This window comes from Microtus oregoni, unplaced genomic scaffold (genome assembly GCF_018167655.1).
Source record: "Microtus oregoni isolate MIOR12 unplaced genomic scaffold, Mior012 000016F_ref0000370, whole genome shotgun sequence".
Lineage (NCBI taxonomy): Eukaryota > Metazoa > Chordata > Mammalia > Rodentia > Cricetidae > Microtus > Microtus oregoni.
Window position 1 is genome coordinate 40,405,971 of NW_024543075.1, and position 16,733 is coordinate 40,422,703.

Here is a 16,733-nt window from a genome sequence, read left to right on the forward strand (position 1 = left end):
AGCTGTCAGTCTAGTACAGTTTTCTCAACCTTCCTAATGCTGTGACCCTTTAATACAGTTCCTCCAACCATAAATTATTTTCATTGCTACTTCATAACTGTAATTTTGCTACTGTTATAAATCATAATGTAAATATATGATATGCTGAATATCTGATACTCTGTAGAGTAGTTTCCTTCTAAATATTTAGAGAAAGAATATAATGCCTTCCATTGAAGGGTCCCCTTGGTTGCTAATCAGCATAAAATTATATAAATGACAATAATAATTATGATTGAAAAATAATCAGTATACAGTTTGAAAATACCATCACTAGGCACAATAACTTGGAATTTATACTTCTTTTATGTCTGCTAAATATAACTCAACATCCATTCTTAATTTTAAAAAAAAGCTTTAGCAAATGAGTAAGGGAGAGTCACAAAACATCCACAATTAACATCTTTTCTTTAACGTTTCAAAACTATATTGTCTTCATGATGATGTATTTTAATGCATTTATAGATAGAATGCATTTATTCAGCACAAATTAAAAGTTTGGCTTGAACAGCTCAGTGAGCGGCTGTGAGAATTACTGAGTTCACATATCCCACCCCTATCTCTTGAAGGTGATCACTGGCCAGGAGATATTTCATTCTGTTCCATGCAGCAGCAGAGAAAACTTCTCTATGTGTTTAATGCTTGTCTTTTTGTTTCTTTCTTTTTCTTTCTTTTTTTTTTTTTTTGGATTTTCAAGACAGGGTTTCTCTGTGGCTTTGGAGCCTATCCTGGAACTAGCTCTGTAGACCAGGCTGGTCTCGAACTCACAGAGATCCGCCTGCCTCTGCCTCCCGAGTGCTGGGATTAAAGGCGTGCGCCACCACCACCCGGTCTTTTTGTTTCTTAAACAATGTTTAATTTCTTTAGAGAATTGACCTTAACATATGTAAGTCTCGGGGTTCAATCCTCAGAACCAGGAAAAGAAAAGGAAAAGAAACTCTTGCCTATCTCAAAACAACAAAAATCCTGCCCCATAGTCTAAAAGACTCTTTTTTATTTTCTTTTGCAATGATATCTTTTACCCATAGTGAATGGCACTGAAGCATTAGTTAGAAAACAATGGCCTAGTGAAAAATCTAATAAATGTGTTCAAGACATCTAAGAGAAAGTCACAAACACAAAGCAGATCCACAAAGAGATCCACATTCACGGTTAAGGAACTGACGACAGCTTGGTGGCACACACCTTTAATCCCAGCACTTGGGAGGCAGAGGCAGACAGATCTTCAGGTTCTTAGGGCCAGTCTGACCTACATATTTAATTCCTGAACAGCCAGGGTTAGAGAGACCATATGCTTAAAAAAAAAAAAAAGCAAGTGCAATATAGCCAGGGCAATCTTTAAGATTAAAAAAGGTGTATGATTTGCAATACCAGATATAAAGCCTCATCAGAAAGCTGTAATAATGAAGTCAGTGTGACCCTGAAAAAATATGGGTAGGCTTATGAATGGTACAGATTTTTAGAGACAAACTCTTACAGATTTAAAAGGGTATCATTTAAGAAAACAGTATCAAGGTCTAGGGAGATAGAAAGTATCTGTCTCAAAAGCATGAGGAGTTGAGTTCAGAGCTCAGCACCCAAGTTAAGAAGTTGGAATGTAAACTGGGAAGTGGTGGCACACGCCTTTAATCCCAGCACTAGGCCAGCATAGTCTATAGAGTGAGTTCCAGTACAGCCAGGGCTACACAAAGAAACCCTGTCTCGAAAAAGAAGACGAAGTTGGAATGGAACTCTAGTGTGTGGGCTGGCGACAGGTAGATCCCTGAAGCTAACTGATAAGCAAATCTACACAGCTGGTAAGTGTCAGGTTCAGTGAGAGACCATGTATCAAAAACAGAGAAGGTATAGAATGCGATTGAGGACCACAGCTGGCATCTACCTTTGGCCAAATATACATCCATATAAACATACAAACAAATGTATACCCTACACAAATACACCAGAAAAAAAAAATAAACAGAGGAAGAGAGAGAGAAAGAAAGAAGGAAAGATCAATTGTAAATGAATATTCACTTTTGTGTCCCAGATACGAAAAATCATACAGAAACTATATTAATTACAATATTGTTTGGCCAATAGCTCAATCATATTCCAAGCTAGCTCTTACATCTTAAATTAACCCATTTGCATGAACCTATGTATCACCATGAGGTTGTGGCTTACTGGTAATGTTCTGGCATCTTTCTTCTTCCGTGGCTTCATGGCATTTCCTCAGCTACTCTCTCTGTCTCTGTTCAGATTTCCAACCTGGCTTTACTCTGCTAAGCCACTGACTGAAACAGCTTTATTTATCAACCAATAAAAACAACATATATACCGAAGGACATCCCACATCAATCAATAATATTAAATGGAGAAAAGAGGTTTTTTTTTTTTGTTTTTTTTGTTTTTTTTGTTTTTCGAGACAGGGTTTCTCTGTGGCTTTGGAGCCTGTCCTGGAACTAGCTCTGTAGACCAGGCTGGTCTTGAACTCACAGAGATCCGCCTACCTCTGCCTCCCGAGTGCTGGGATTAAAGGCGTGCGCCACCATCGCCCGGCGAGAAAAGAGGTTTTTGAGGGATTTTTTTTTTGAGACAAGGGCATTCTGTGTAGCCCTGGATATCCTGGAACTTGCTTTGTAGACCAGAATGGCCTTGAACTCACAGAGATCCGCCTGCCTCTGCCTCCCAAGTGCTGGGAATAAAAGCTTGTACCACCACTGCCCGGCTGAAAAGAGAATAATTCAAAGGAAAATTAATTTTTACTCTTACCTCACCTCACATATAAAAAAATGGAAACAGACTATAAACCTAACTTTAAAGATGAAGTAATAAAACTACTGTAGAAAAACATAAGACATTATTGTGTGACTCGGAATAAGTGCAGATATTTTAAACAAGGACTCAAAAGACTTGATTATTGTGGAATATTACTTTAGGCAAAGTAATATTTAGATGTTTGTTTCTGCTACCTTTGTTAAAGATGTAAAGATGTGTTACATTTGTTTCACCTGTCTACCTAAGGCATCTGGTTAGTCTAATAAAAGCTAATAGCTAGGCAGGAGAGTAATAGGTGGGACTGGCAGGCAGAGAGAATAAATGGGAGAAATCTAGGCTTGAGAGAAAAAAAGAGAAGGAACAAAGAGAATAAGGGAAAAAGAGGGACACACCCAGAGCCAGAAGCCAGGCAGCCACTAGCCAGTCATGGAGACAGCAGGAAAGTAAGATATACAAGGGGCGGGGGAGGGAGAGAAAGCCCTGAGGCAAAATGTAGATGAGATGAAGAGAAACAGATTGAGTTATAAGGGCTAGCAAGAAATGAGCCTAAACTAAGGCTGAGCATTCATAATGCTCCCCATGTCATGATTTGGGCGCTGGATGGTGACCCAAAAGAGGAAGCCTGCTACACTTGATTAAGAAAACTTCTCTCCAAGGGCTGGAGAGAAGGCTCAACAGTCAAGAGATGGCTGCTCTTCCAAAGAACCAGGATTCAATTCTCAGCACCTAAATGATGGTTCACAACCAACTGTAACTCCAGCTCCAGGGAATCCTATGTCCACTTCTGGCCTCTGTGCACATCTGGCACATATATTATGCACAGACACACATGCAAGAAAAACTCGCATACATGTAAAAAATTTAAAAATTAAAATTTTTTTAATATTTATTTATTTATTATGCATACAATATTCTGTCTGCGTGCATGCCTGAAGAGGGCAGCAGACCCCATTACAGATGGCAGTGGATCTCTGTGAGTTCGAGGCCAGCCTGGTCTACAAAGGGAATTCCAGGACAGGCTCCAAAGCTACAGAGAAACCCTGTCTTGAAAAAAAAAAAAATTAAAATTTTTGTTTACCAAAAGACACAATTAAAATAGTGAAAAGGTAAGCTACAAGCTTGTCATACAATTGATATAGGATTTACATTTACAATGTCTAACAAACTCTGTGGGAGTAGAACATTACTCTCACACATACCAGCAAACACAGCATCTCTGAATCTGCTACAGACATGTAGCAGTTTTCTCATATGCACCAAACACTTCTTCAGCAAAGTCCAAGTGTATATCCCATATTTAACTCTGACACTATCTGGAAACAGCCTTGGGTCCCTTTTCAGATGACAATCACAATGGATTGTCTTTGTCCAATTGTGTTGCTATAACAAGTTACTTGGAACTAAATAATTTATAAAGAACAGAAATTTATTTTCTCACAGTTGTGGAGGCCGAGAAGAGGCTTCTTTCCACATCCTCCAGTGAGAGGAAAAGGGTGAAGGGGGGAGGGGGCAGGGGCAGAGCCCTCAAGGTTCTATCACCTTCCAAAGGTTCCACCTCCTATCGCTGCCACAATGCCACCTGGTTTAAACACCAAACAAAAGCATAAAAACAGGAGACAGGCAAGAGGCAAGAACCTGACAAGACACCTAGAGTACTCGATGGGGATGTGGACCTCAGATACAAATCAGTCATAATTAGGATAGATTCAATCACTGTATTCTTCTACTAGCCACGGAGGCCTGCCACAGGTTCAAAGATAATCCCAGATGCATGAAAGGTAAGAATTCTAGTTCTTAATTTCCCAAATGCCCAATTGCTTCCTGTTAGCACAAACACCTGACAAAACAGACCTTCCTTTTCCCCCTGCTCCTAGGCCAGGAAAAACCTTTAGGGAACATTAGGATCCCAATCTTTGGTCAATTTTTGTTGATCCATCTGTTTTGGAATAGAAACTATAGTTGCTGAGCAGAAAACTGTGTCTAATCAAACAGCAGGATCCAAGTCACACAAGGGTCCCAGGGTAATCAAGAGAAGGCTGGAACTCTGAACAGCCCTGGTTGGAGAAAAGGCTCACAATAAAGTAAAGCCTCTTACCAGCTGAAGGATGGATGTGCAGAGATTCAGAAAGCGACAGAACACTCTCAGAGCCCTGTGATTCTCTTTGGCTATTGTCTTCTGCAGGTCCATAAGCTCATAGCTCTTATCCGGCTCCTTGGGTAGCCAGGACACAGAACGAAGCTCCTGAAGAAGCCTAGAATCAATAAATAAATTAGTTAGAGCTGGTATCCCAGCCATCCCTCTTTCAACACCTTTGAATTCTTCCCAACCCAGTTCAACCCAGACTGAGCAAATGTTTACATAGACTATAATATTCCCAGTGACCAATGACAGTTGCCAGGTGGAAAATGATTTAGAAAAGCCTCATGGAATGAACAGATGCTCATACCTAGTGACCTTTATTCCAAGAGGGGCTCAGATAAATCCCAAGATATGAAAAGACAAGAGACTTCATCCTGGGAATAAGGAAAATAAGGTCCTAAAAAGTCAAGGTTGACAGGCACATATTCGGATCAAAGGTGATTAAACCTCAGTTTCTCTAGAGTTGACTGCCACTGAGGAAGCTCCTCCTGTTCTCTGCCCTCCCTGCTTCCCCAGAATTCCATCCATAGCTCTGGAGATTCAAAGCTCCTCCTGTTCTCTGCCCTCCCTGCTTCCCCAGAATTCCATCCATAGCTCTGGAGATTCCTTGAAAAATATGAACAACCCCAATAAGTAGTAAGGATGATTACTTAATGATGAATTTATGGTATCTATCCTGTATGTGCTAAAGGGCACCGGACATATAGTACTTTCTGTCCATAATCTCATGTAATTCTTGCTATTTGCACTGCGTAGTTCAAATCTATAGGAGTTTGCAGACCACTGATTTGAGGCTCAAAGAACAGACTCCTTGCTAGTTTTCAGGATCTAGATTCAGATCTAACAGTCCTCAAAACTCCAAATCCTTATAATTTATACCATCACCAGGTATGGGGACACATAACTGTAACCCTAACGATTGGGAGGGGGAAGCAAGAAGGTCAGAAGGTCAAAGCTAACAAGCCTATGTAGCAAGTTAGAGGCAAGCCTGGGGTATATGAGACCCTGTCTCATAAAGCAACCAGAAAAACAAAACAGCTAAAAAAATTTTAAAAATTAGGCCGGGCGGTGGTGGGGCATGCCTTTAATCCCAGCACTCAGGAGGCAGAGGAGGCAGATCTCTGTGAGTTTGAGGCCAGCCTGGTCTACAAGAGCTAGTTCCAGGACAGACTCCAAAGCTACACAGAGAAACACTGTCTATAAATAAATGAATGAATAAATAAATAAAACCATTATGATGACTAGGCAAATCTAGAGGATGGTACCAGCCTAAGTAGAGGTTGCAAACTGGTATCCATTGTATCAAAGTTTCCACTGTGCATTGTTAAGAATTAACCCTCACAGTCTTTTAATTAAAATTTGAACCCAACAGCTAAAATTTTAAATTTTTGTAAAGCCAGCAAGATGGCATTTGCTGTTACCAAGCCTGATGATCTAACTTCAGGCTCCAAGTCCCACACGGTGGAAGAAGGAAAGAACTGACTCCCTCAGTTATTCTCTGACCTACACACACACACACACACACACACACACACACACACACCAGAGAAAGAACACATGAACATGAGCACACACAAATAACTAAAACACAGTATTTTTTCAATATTTAATTTTTTTAATTTAAATTTTACTAAAACACAAGGTGAGCTGATCACAGTGGGCCTGTTCTCCAGAAGTCAGTTAGCTGGAGCTGAGAAGTGGCTGTCCTTTCAGAAGCAATCTCCAGGCTGCCGTGCTGTGATCCCCAATGTCTCACTAATCACGGCCTTCTCCAGTGTGTGCAGTGAGGCTCCCTGAGCCTTTGAGCCTGCAACTCCTAGCACAGAAGACACCTGACGCACCATGAAGGAAAGGCAAGCAAGGGATAAGAATAGGAATAACCAACTCTCAAAAAAGTGTGGGTGTGTTTGAGAGAAAAATGGAGGGGATTAAAGAATTTCTGGGTTCAAATGTCTAAGTTTGACCCACAGGCTTCGTACTTAGTTGTGTTATACTTAAAATAAGTTGGTATAGAAGAACATATAATTACATGGAAATATATATTCAGAATACTGGATATATAACAATATGTAACAAATATTTTGTATATAATAGGAGAAAGGACTAGAAAACTAAAATGTAATAGTCTTAGTGCTTATTTATGAATGGTAAAATTATAGAGTTATTTCTTTTTTTTTTTTTTTTTTTTTTTTTTGGTTTTTTGGTTTTTCGAGACAGGGTTTCTCTGTGGCTTTGGAGCCTGTCCTGGAATTAGCTCTGTAGACCAGGCTGGTCTCGAACTCACAGAGATCCGCCTGCCTCTGCCTCCCAAGTGCTGGGATTAAAGGCGTGCGCCACCATCGCCCGGCTAGAGTTATTTCTTTGTGCTTTTTGTATCTTAAAATTTTTTTTTAAATATTTATTTATTTATTATGTATACAATATTCTGTCTGTGCATATGCCTGCAGGCCAGAAGAGGGCACCAGACCCCATTACAGATGGTTGTGAGCCACCATGTGGTTGTTGGGAATTGAACTCAGGACCTTTGCAAGAGCAGGCAATGCTCTTAACCTCTGAGCCATCTCTCCAGCCCGTATCTTAAAATTTTATAAATGGACATGGTATTTCCTTTTTCCAAATAATTTTTTGTAGTTATTGAAACAAAATGTTGAAGGTTGGAGATACAGTTCAGTGGTAGAGCACTTGCCTAGTATGTTGGAGGCACTAGATTCAATCCCTAGCATTTCAACATACACATAAACACACCAAAAACCAAAACCAAACCCAAATCAACAACAACAACAAAACCAATAGGGTCTGTTAAGTAACATAGGTCAACCTCAAACTCTTGGTCTTCTGCCTCAGCCTCTTAGAGGACTCCAGGTGTGCCCAGCATACCCATTCCCCAGCCTCTGAGAGGAGGACTCCAGGTGTGCCCAGCATACCCAGTCCCCAGCCTCTGAGAGGAGGACTAGAGGTGTGCCCAGCATACCCAGTCCCCAGCCTCTGAGAGGACTCCAGGTGTCCCCAGCATACCCAGTCCCCAACCTGAGAGGACTACAGGTGTGCTCAGCATACCCAGTCCCCAGTCTCTGAGAGGACTCCAGGTATCCCCAGCATACCCAGTCCCCAGCCTGAGAGGACTACAGGTGTGCCCAGCATACCCAGTCCCCAGCCTCTGAGAGGACTCCAGGTGTCCCCAGCATACCCAGTCCCCAGCCTGAGAGGACTACAGGTGTGCCCAGCATACCCAGTCCCCAGCCTCTGAGAGGACTCCAGGTGTGCCCAGCATACCCAGTCCCCAGCCTCTGAGAGGACTCCAGGTGTGCCCCAGCATACCCATTATGCAAAACTGAAAACTCCATGGCAAGTGTGTTTGTAATACTTCACCTGCTAATATGGAGCAGCCCAGCTCCAAAGTGAGGAACAGCCAAGAGCAGATGACTCTTCAGGAAAGTCTGGATTCGGTGCAGTCCGTGCAGCCTCACATTCTTCTTCCAGCTGCAGGTTAGAAGTGAGTGTCAATATGTTCCCATATTTCCCTCATCCATGTCTCTACCCAAACCCAACTCTGTCATTACCTACCAGGTCAAAGCCTTTTGTAAGAGGCAATTCTTAAAGAATGGAATGCGCTGGAGCTCGTGCCAGATGGTGGAGTTGCGATGCCAGGTACCCAGTGTCATGGCTTCACTGCCCTCCACAGGATGCACATGCAGGATCCCAAAGGGAGAGAAGATGTAGTGTTCGGGATTCACCTGGTTCGGTGGCACCACTACCAGGTTGTAAGGCCTGTTTTAAAATGAAAACCATCTCTGATTAGTGAGAACCGAAGAACTTGTGCACATATCCTGAGAAGACCCAAGAAGGATGGGGAAAGAAAAAGGAGATAGGAAGGGAGGGAGGTAGAAAAAAAGTAGGAAAGGTGAGAAGACAGCAGAACAGTATTCAAACTAGAATGATTGAACAAATACTATGAAATTTAAGCCAGAGATAGATGGTGAGAAAGAAAAAGGCATCTAGCCTGTTAGCCTGTTCCAAGTCCTTATCTTCAGATACAGAACATCTCATGAAATTTAGGACATCATCTCTGTAAGCTTCAGTATTCTTCTGTGAGAAGCTAAGATGAATAATCCTGCCATTGTGATACTTCTACATATTTTAAGATACATTGCCATTTTGACAATGTTGAAGTGTGTGTATGGTGGGGATGGGGTGTTTTAATAGTGGCTATAGGAGCCTATAAAGGGTGTGAGTGAGGGAAAGATGGAAAGAGGAACTTAGGACTGGGGTGCAGTTCAGTGGTAGAGCACTCACCTAGCATTTGTGAGTTCCTGAGTTCCATTTAAGAACAGAAGAAAAAAGTGGGTCGAAAAAGGAGAAAGTGAATGAATGCAGCTGGTATGGAATTGGGAGGGTCTCACCTTATTTACTTGTTTGTTAGTCTCGCTGGTTACAAAAGAGCCCAAGAGGTAAAAGAAGATTTCAGTTCAGTCTAAATACAGGACAATTTTGGAAAACCAATGTTTCCCTAATATTGAGATCTTGACATGTGATTCTTGCACTGTAGTTAGATAAGGTCAGCATTAAATATGCTCCTGAGGCTATAAATACATGCTTTCCTTGTTTCAAAAAAGAAAGAAAGAAAGAAAGAAAGAAAGAAAGAAAGAAAAAAGAAAAAAGTAAGAAAGGCACAGTTCAGACGAGAGGCTGGAGAGGGCAGAGGCGGCGGCTGGGAACTGTGAGGCCCGAGAGTGGGTGAGCTGGAGAAAGATAGGAGTGGGGGTGGGGCTCTTACTTAAAGTACCGGTCAGGAGCCACATTGAGGTAGAGGAAGTGGATCTTCCTCTGGTACCAGTCTGCCTTCAGAAGGGATTTCACTTTACTTTTCAGTAAGGAAGTCTTAGAACTTTTCTTCTTGAAGGCCTTCTCCTCAGGAGATTCAGAGGCACGCTGAGACCTGAGTGACAAAATAAATCAGGGAGAAAAGCAGAACAAAAAGGTCAGTGCCTAGAGGGGGGCTTTGCCACCACTGGCCCTGGAAAGCAGGAATTAGATCAAGTGCCCCGGGGGCACAGGTGGTGCAGTCAGAGCCTGTCTAATCTACATACATACCGGGCAAATGCAGTCAGCCCATCACGCATTTGACAGCTGTCGACAAATAGAGCCAGCATAAAAACTTTTCCTGATAAATGATCCACTAGACTGACTGTGATTACTGCAGTAGTGTTATGTAACATTGTATACAGTACTAGGAAGACATTATTTTTCTAGCTCATTCCCCTATAAGCCCTCTGTCCTACTTATCAGCAATAGGTTTTGATAGTGGACCAAATCATCTTAACTACTATATCTGTGATCAAAAGAAGATATCAAGTTCAAGACTTGCCTGGCTACAGCGAGTTCAAGACCAACAGAGGCAACTTAGTAAACCACTATCTCAAAATAAAAAGTACGAATACAACTAAACTTTGGCTCAGTGGTACAGCAGTTGCCTAGCACGCATGAAGACCCAGGTTGATCCCTAAGTCCTAGCATGACAAAAATAAAAAATAAAAACATTATTTCCTTAGTAGTGAGGTTACATAATCACAAAATCAGAAGTACTGGCTCCTGAACAGATCCCTAGTGTCCAGTCTGAATTCAGGGCTCATTGGTTTTGATGTCATAGACAAACAGCTACTGTCCCCAGCCCCTCCATCTAACTGGTTGGATGCTCAACCCTGCCTCGCTTCAGTCTCATCAATTCTTCTTTGCCTGCATAACGAGTTTCTCCTTGGTTTCCTTCGCCTCTCTCACACTGTCTTCCCAGTCTGAAGGACAGTGTGCCCTTTATTTTCTCGTGTGTTTGCTAGATCCCTTACTCTGCTGTATTACGTATCCTCTTCTTACCATAGCTTGTTGATCCCATTAGTCTACAAATACTGATGGAGCACCTACTTCTCAGCTATTGTGTCTTAAAGGCTGTGAGCATCCTTCTGCATTAACAAGAGATCCATCCAGATGCCAGAATTACTTCAAACTCTGGTCCTAATGTCTTTCTCTCTTTCAAGCCAATCTGGTGAATAGTAAAATGGCATTTCTACTTGTCTCCCATTCATTCCCAAGTTCATTATAACCTGGCTTCCTTACCACAAAACCCTGGCTTGGTTTCACACCACCAACTGCTGCCTCACTAACACATTTTCACCTCCTAACCCACGTTACTAATCTAATCTCTACCCAAATCCTCTACTCCCGCTGTATCTCTGCGTGTCTTTCCCAGCCCCATCCCACCAAGAGCACAGGGACAATAGCTAGCATCCTTTTGCTTTATACTCCTAGCTGTATACTCCTTACTACAATTTGTTAATCATATCTTACATGCCCTAACGTCTCTCTTACCAAACTGCAAGGCTCCAAAGGAAAGAACTGAGTCTGTCTGATTCATTTCTTCCATTCCTAACATCTAGATACATCCAAGTATCTAATAGTAATTAAATGAATCGGGGCCTTGGAAGACAGCTCTGGAGAACATTAGGTAGACCTCAGAGATTGACTGCCAGGTTCAGAGAGATATGAGAAGTTGATTCCTTCTTAATATATCAGCCCATGACCATTTCTGTTAAGGTCTCGCAATAGAGAAAAGTTAGACTTGGGGCCTCTCTGAAAAAGCAAAGCTCTGTCGGGATGATTAAAGACAGAAAGTGCTGGCATTTGCCACCTTCCTTCACAGCTCCAGGAACGCAGCCCTCTTGTCCACTATTAGGGATCAGAGACTTCATGAAGAGTCATAAATTGATCCAGCCATAAATTTAAAAGCAAAATCTGAGGAAGTCATGCTTGATTAAAGGCAAAATTAGCTTTTTTTTCTTCCCCTAGACAATGACTGTATCATAGACAAGTTACAAAATATCAAGAAAATCAGACCAGAGCTAGTGAGAAGTTGCTGGACTAAAGTCAAAGAGATGACTCAGAGGCAGCATTCTGTCTTAGACCTGAAATACTTCACATAGACCTGTGGGAGAAGACCAGGCAGACAAGCTCTCCCTAGAAGTAACCAAGAACCCTATCCATACCAAGCACCCAGGACCACACAACATAAGCCCCAAAGTGTGGTTCAGTGGTTATAAATGACAGAGAAAATGAACCCCCAAGGAAGCTTCTGACTGGAAACTGCAAGGTTAAGCTTTGGCTTCCTAACCACTGACTCTTGATTTCAGCATTTCCCAAGGATTAGCATTGAGAGACACTGGCTTTGTTTTGCAAGTGAAAAGGGAGAAAGAAAGGTACAGCCTAGTCCAGAGCAGTTTAGAGTTGGGCTAATTCTGAAGAGCCATAAGGAGGGGACTCAAAAATCCAGTGTTCCCGCAGGCACCTAAAACTAACGTCTTTTTTCTCCTCTACTCAAAGCCCTGGACCAGGCCACTCACTTTCTCTCAGCAGGCTCCCCTTCTGCGAGGTGAGCTTCGCTGCTTCCATACTGTACAGGAATGTCTGTCGCCAGTGCCAAGGGCAGGAGACTCAGGCTATTCAGCCACTGGGTCTCTTCTAGGGCCACCTCAACACCAACAATGCCCAGGCTGTGCTGTAGCTCAGGCAGTGTCAATGGTCGCAGCCACGTGGCTAGTTCCTGCTTTTGTTGTTTGCCCCACCGGGCCTTCACAAAAGGGCATGCTGGGCATGGAGGCCCTCGATGAGACCTCTTCATCCAGGGACGGCAGTCAACATGGGAAGAACTGTGTAATAAAGAGGTATCTGGGGGAAAGGCCTTATCTATGGCATCTAGCAGATCCAGGTGGAGTTGGGATTGGACCTTGGGTGCCCAGCAGTACAGTTGCTCCAGTAAAGGCAGCAACTCGAGCTGACCAGTTAGCATCTCACGATATGGAGGCAACAGGCCCAGTACTGCATGCAGATAACGCCAGGCTTCACAGCTGCAATCCTGCAGCACAGCTGACAGCAGAGACTGCAGCTCGGACAGCAGCAGCTCCAGCGATGTCCGCTGCTCTGATTCAACCACTTCCTTAAGGAGCTTCTGTTTCTTCCAACAGTCCCAGGAATGTCCTTGAATGCTGCAGCTACATTCAGTCAGCCTAGATTCAAGGAATTCAACTGAGGGCTTAGCGGGAGACGAAGGTACGTTCCTCTCTTCCAGAATAAAGCGGAGGCAGGTATTCAACTGTTGCCGAACTGATCTTGCCCACAGCTGAGGGTCTAAATGCCAGTTCCAGGCTTTTGGCTGCTCGGTCTCACCTGTTGGGGCAGGGTGGGGAGGGGTAGGTTCAGGCTCTGGGCTAGGACAGCAAGATGGATAGAGCTGCAGGGCACAGGAAGACCCAGGAGAAGCGCCTCCCACCATTTTCGGAATTGTCCTGTCTCACCTGGTGTCCGGGATGCAGAAGGCATGGGAAGGGAAGGGGGAGAGGCCTGAGGATGAGGTTTCATTGCGGAGCTCTCGCTGCAGAGAACGAACTTAGGCCCAGTTCCAGCCACTTAACACGGAGACAGACACACGCTAGCAAAATCTTTGGAAAACTGTATTCACAGCAGGGAACCTTCAGAGTGGAGGTTGGCAATTGCCTTGAAAAGGAGACACAAAGGGGTCGTCACTCAGAGGTGGCAAAACTCAAATCACCTAAAGTCTTTGCTACCAACCAAGAAGATCCTAAGGGGAAAGTCAGCTGCTGAGTGGGGTGGCAGGTGAGGACACCTAGAGGAAGGAAGGGGCAGAAGGGAGCGGCCCCGGGCTTGCCCGTGGGAGGAGCCTCCCGAGGAGCAGGGAGACCTGAGCAATCAGGGCAGCAGATGCAGATCCCGAGCTGAGGACCACAGGCTCCCAGCAGTTAGAACCGTTACAGAATCCTGGAGTCCCAAGCCTTAGCCCGAAGCCAGGAGGGGCCAGCAGGCAATGTGGGCGGGGCTTGGGGGCGGGCCCGAGCCCCGGCCACACCTGCAGGTCGCGTGTAACCTGACCAAAAGAGAATCTGGGAGAAAGAATGAATGACAAGATTGATTTGGGGAACTAACAGCATCTAGGCTATGTGGAGCAAGTGTAATACATATACCCGCTTATCTGTTCACTGATTTTCCTCTCCTCTCCCTGGTCAGCCTGTTTGTGCACCTCACCTTCCGTAAAGAAGCATGCGGAAGACAAAAACCCTTTATCCCTCTCAAAAGCCACACATCTAGTTGGGGCTGAGAATCTATGAGTGGTTTAATTAAAAAAAAAAAAAAAAAAAAACCAGAAGCCCTATCCTGTCTCTCTGTGATGGAGGTATGTATGACTCCAAGATTTTGCCCCAACCAGGGAAATTTGGTATGCCAGAACTGTGAGGGAGAAGACGGTAAAAAAGAACAGGCTTGGGGGCGGGTGGTGGAGGGCACTTAGGCTTCTGATTTTGGATATTTCAAGCTTGAAATCTGAGATACTTATCAGATATCCATGGGCGGGAGGTGTAGCTCAGTGGTTGAGCACTTGCCCTACGCGGTCAAAGCCCTGTGTTCGATCTCGAGAGTCTTGAAAGGGAAGCTGGCCTTGAACTCAAGATTGCTCTGCTTCAGGCTCCTAAGTGAAAGGATATGCTTATGTGCCACATCTAAGTAGAAGTTTAGTGTTTATTCTCACATTATATTCAAGCACAAGTATTCTTAGGGCTATGACTGGCGTTCTCTCTTCCTAAAGGATATGGTAACAGTCTTCAGGGTCCAAGAGAGTTCACCTCTGCATCTGCCAAGGTCCACTCCAACTATGATGAAAAGGACGCCTCTTTTTATTAAGGGCATGACCTGGCAGCTGCATGTGTTCGTCATCTGTGCTCATTTACTCAAACCTGGGTAAAAGCAAAGCTTCCACATCTTACCTTTGTTTTCAGTGGCTGTGGTGGTTTGAATAAGAATGCCCCCAACAGGTTCATATGTCTGGATGTTTGGAAAAGATTGGGTGACCTTGTTGGCTCATCTCATCAGTGTAAGTGTATAAGAGTGAATGCTTTGCCCACATGTTCTCAAGACTTCCTTGCAAGTCTCTGATCAAATAGGCTTACAATGAATTCTTTAACTTCCCAGTAGAAGTCAACACTCTCCCACATCCCTTCCTCTTTACCCTGAACTATTTTTCTCCATGTTGATTGCTATCTCATCTACTCATTAACTTACCTGTTTATCCTGACTAAAAATATAAACTTCATAGTTGCAAAGATTCTAATTGTTCTTATTGCCCCCTAGCTTATCCCCAGTCCTTAGTGCTAGGTACCATGAGTAGATGTCACCCAGCAACACAGTCAGCCACAGAATAAGAAGGAAATAAAGAATAGAGACAGGTAAAAGCTAGAGCAAAAGGTTGATGGGCTAATTTAAATTAAGAAAAGCTGGGTAGAAACAAGCCAAGCAAGACTGGCATTTCTAAGTAAGAATAAGTCTCTGTGTATTTTATTTGAGAGCTGGGTACCAGGCCCCGAAAGAACAAAGAATTAAAAAAAAAAAAAAAACTACTACAGGCATAAACAACCAACCCTTCTTGTGAGAAATCTTCAAGTTGATGAAGGTCAGGAAGTTTAGGCCTTAAGCTAAGTTTTCCAGACAGGCAAAAATGAATGGGAATTTTGTTCAGTAATTCCTGGTATGTTGTGTATTTAATTAAAGATGTCTTACATGTGCTTATGCTGTGAAGTATTTCTTTAATGAAATATTATCTTTTGTGTTGCATTTGTTTAACTCTGTGAAATTGTGTTACTGTGCCTGCCTAAAATACCTGGTTGATCTAATAAAGAGCTGAGCAGCCAATAGCCAGGCAGGAGAGGGATAGGCAGGGCTGCCAGGCAGAGAAAAGTGGAAAGAGAAAAAGAGGGAGGACCGAGAGGAGGAGGAGAGTAGGATGCCAGGGGCCAGCCACCCACACAGCCAGACATGGAAAAAGAAGGAAAGAAAAGATATACAGAAATGGAAAAAAGTAAAGGCCCAGAGGCAAAAGATAAATGGGATAATTTAAGAAAAGCAGGCTGGAAATAAGCCAAGCTAAGGCTGGGCAATCATAAGAAAGAATAAGTCTCCATGTATTTATTTGGGAGCTGGGTGGTGGGCCCCCAAAGAACAAAGAGTAAAAAACAAACAACACTGCTGCGTCCTCAATATTGCCTTGAAGTCTAACTATGTTTGTATTATCAGTTAGTTCCCTTTTCTGCATAAGAGTATTTCAAACCCCTTATCACAGTCATCACCATTTTATTTTGTTTTATACTCAAATAATAACTTTATCACCTGGATCCCCCCACACACACACACATATACAGGGTATTTTTTTTTTATAACAGTCCTGGTTATCCTGGAACTTAATCTATAGACCGGCCAGACCCTGAACTCACCTCCTGTTAAAAAAAAAAAGAGGGTTCTCCAGAGGGGTGTGTGGGTGTGGGTGTGTGTAAGAAAGAGGGGAGGGAGGGATGGAAAGATGGAATTTGGTTCATACATATGGACATTATAAGTTCAAAATCTGTAATGGCAGTCCAACATGAAGCAAGCTTGGGCAGAGGTTAATGATGCACCTTGAGGTGAATTTTGACCTCTGCGTGCACGGTATGGCACATATGTCTACATGTTTACCTTCACACAAAATAAATATAAACGTAATTTAAAATTTTAAATCACTTCTTCAGGAGGCTGGAGAGAGGGCTCAGTGGTAAGAGCATTTGCTACTCTTTCAGAGGACCCGAGTTAGATTCCCAACACCCATATCGGGCAGCTTACCACTGCCTGTAACTTCTAGCTCCAGGAGACTGGCTTCCAGGGACACCCATATATATCTGTGCTTATATACACATACTCTCTCCCTCTCATAAAAATA

At 43.2% G+C, this 16,733-nt stretch overlaps 1 protein-coding gene across 1 annotated transcript in view; it reads right to left on the reverse strand.

The window, feature by feature from the left end:
• The window catches only part of Dnhd1 (dynein heavy chain domain 1), a 62,016-nt gene extending 48,648 nt beyond the window's left edge, over nucleotides 1-13,368 (reverse strand). The window contains exons 1-6 of the mRNA XM_041666363.1: nucleotides 13,276-13,368; nucleotides 12,325-13,147; nucleotides 9,711-9,872; nucleotides 8,501-8,704; nucleotides 8,306-8,416; nucleotides 4,892-5,048 (exon numbers count right to left, since the gene is read on the reverse strand). Coding sequence (XP_041522297.1) covers nucleotides 4,892-5,048; nucleotides 8,306-8,416; nucleotides 8,501-8,704; nucleotides 9,711-9,872; nucleotides 12,325-13,147; nucleotides 13,276-13,339 — 1,521 coding nt within the window. The 5' untranslated portion in view covers nucleotides 13,340-13,368. The remainder of the gene's footprint in view (nucleotides 1-4,891; nucleotides 5,049-8,305; nucleotides 8,417-8,500; nucleotides 8,705-9,710; nucleotides 9,873-12,324; nucleotides 13,148-13,275) is intronic.
• Between the last annotated feature and the right edge of the window lie 3,365 nt (nucleotides 13,369-16,733).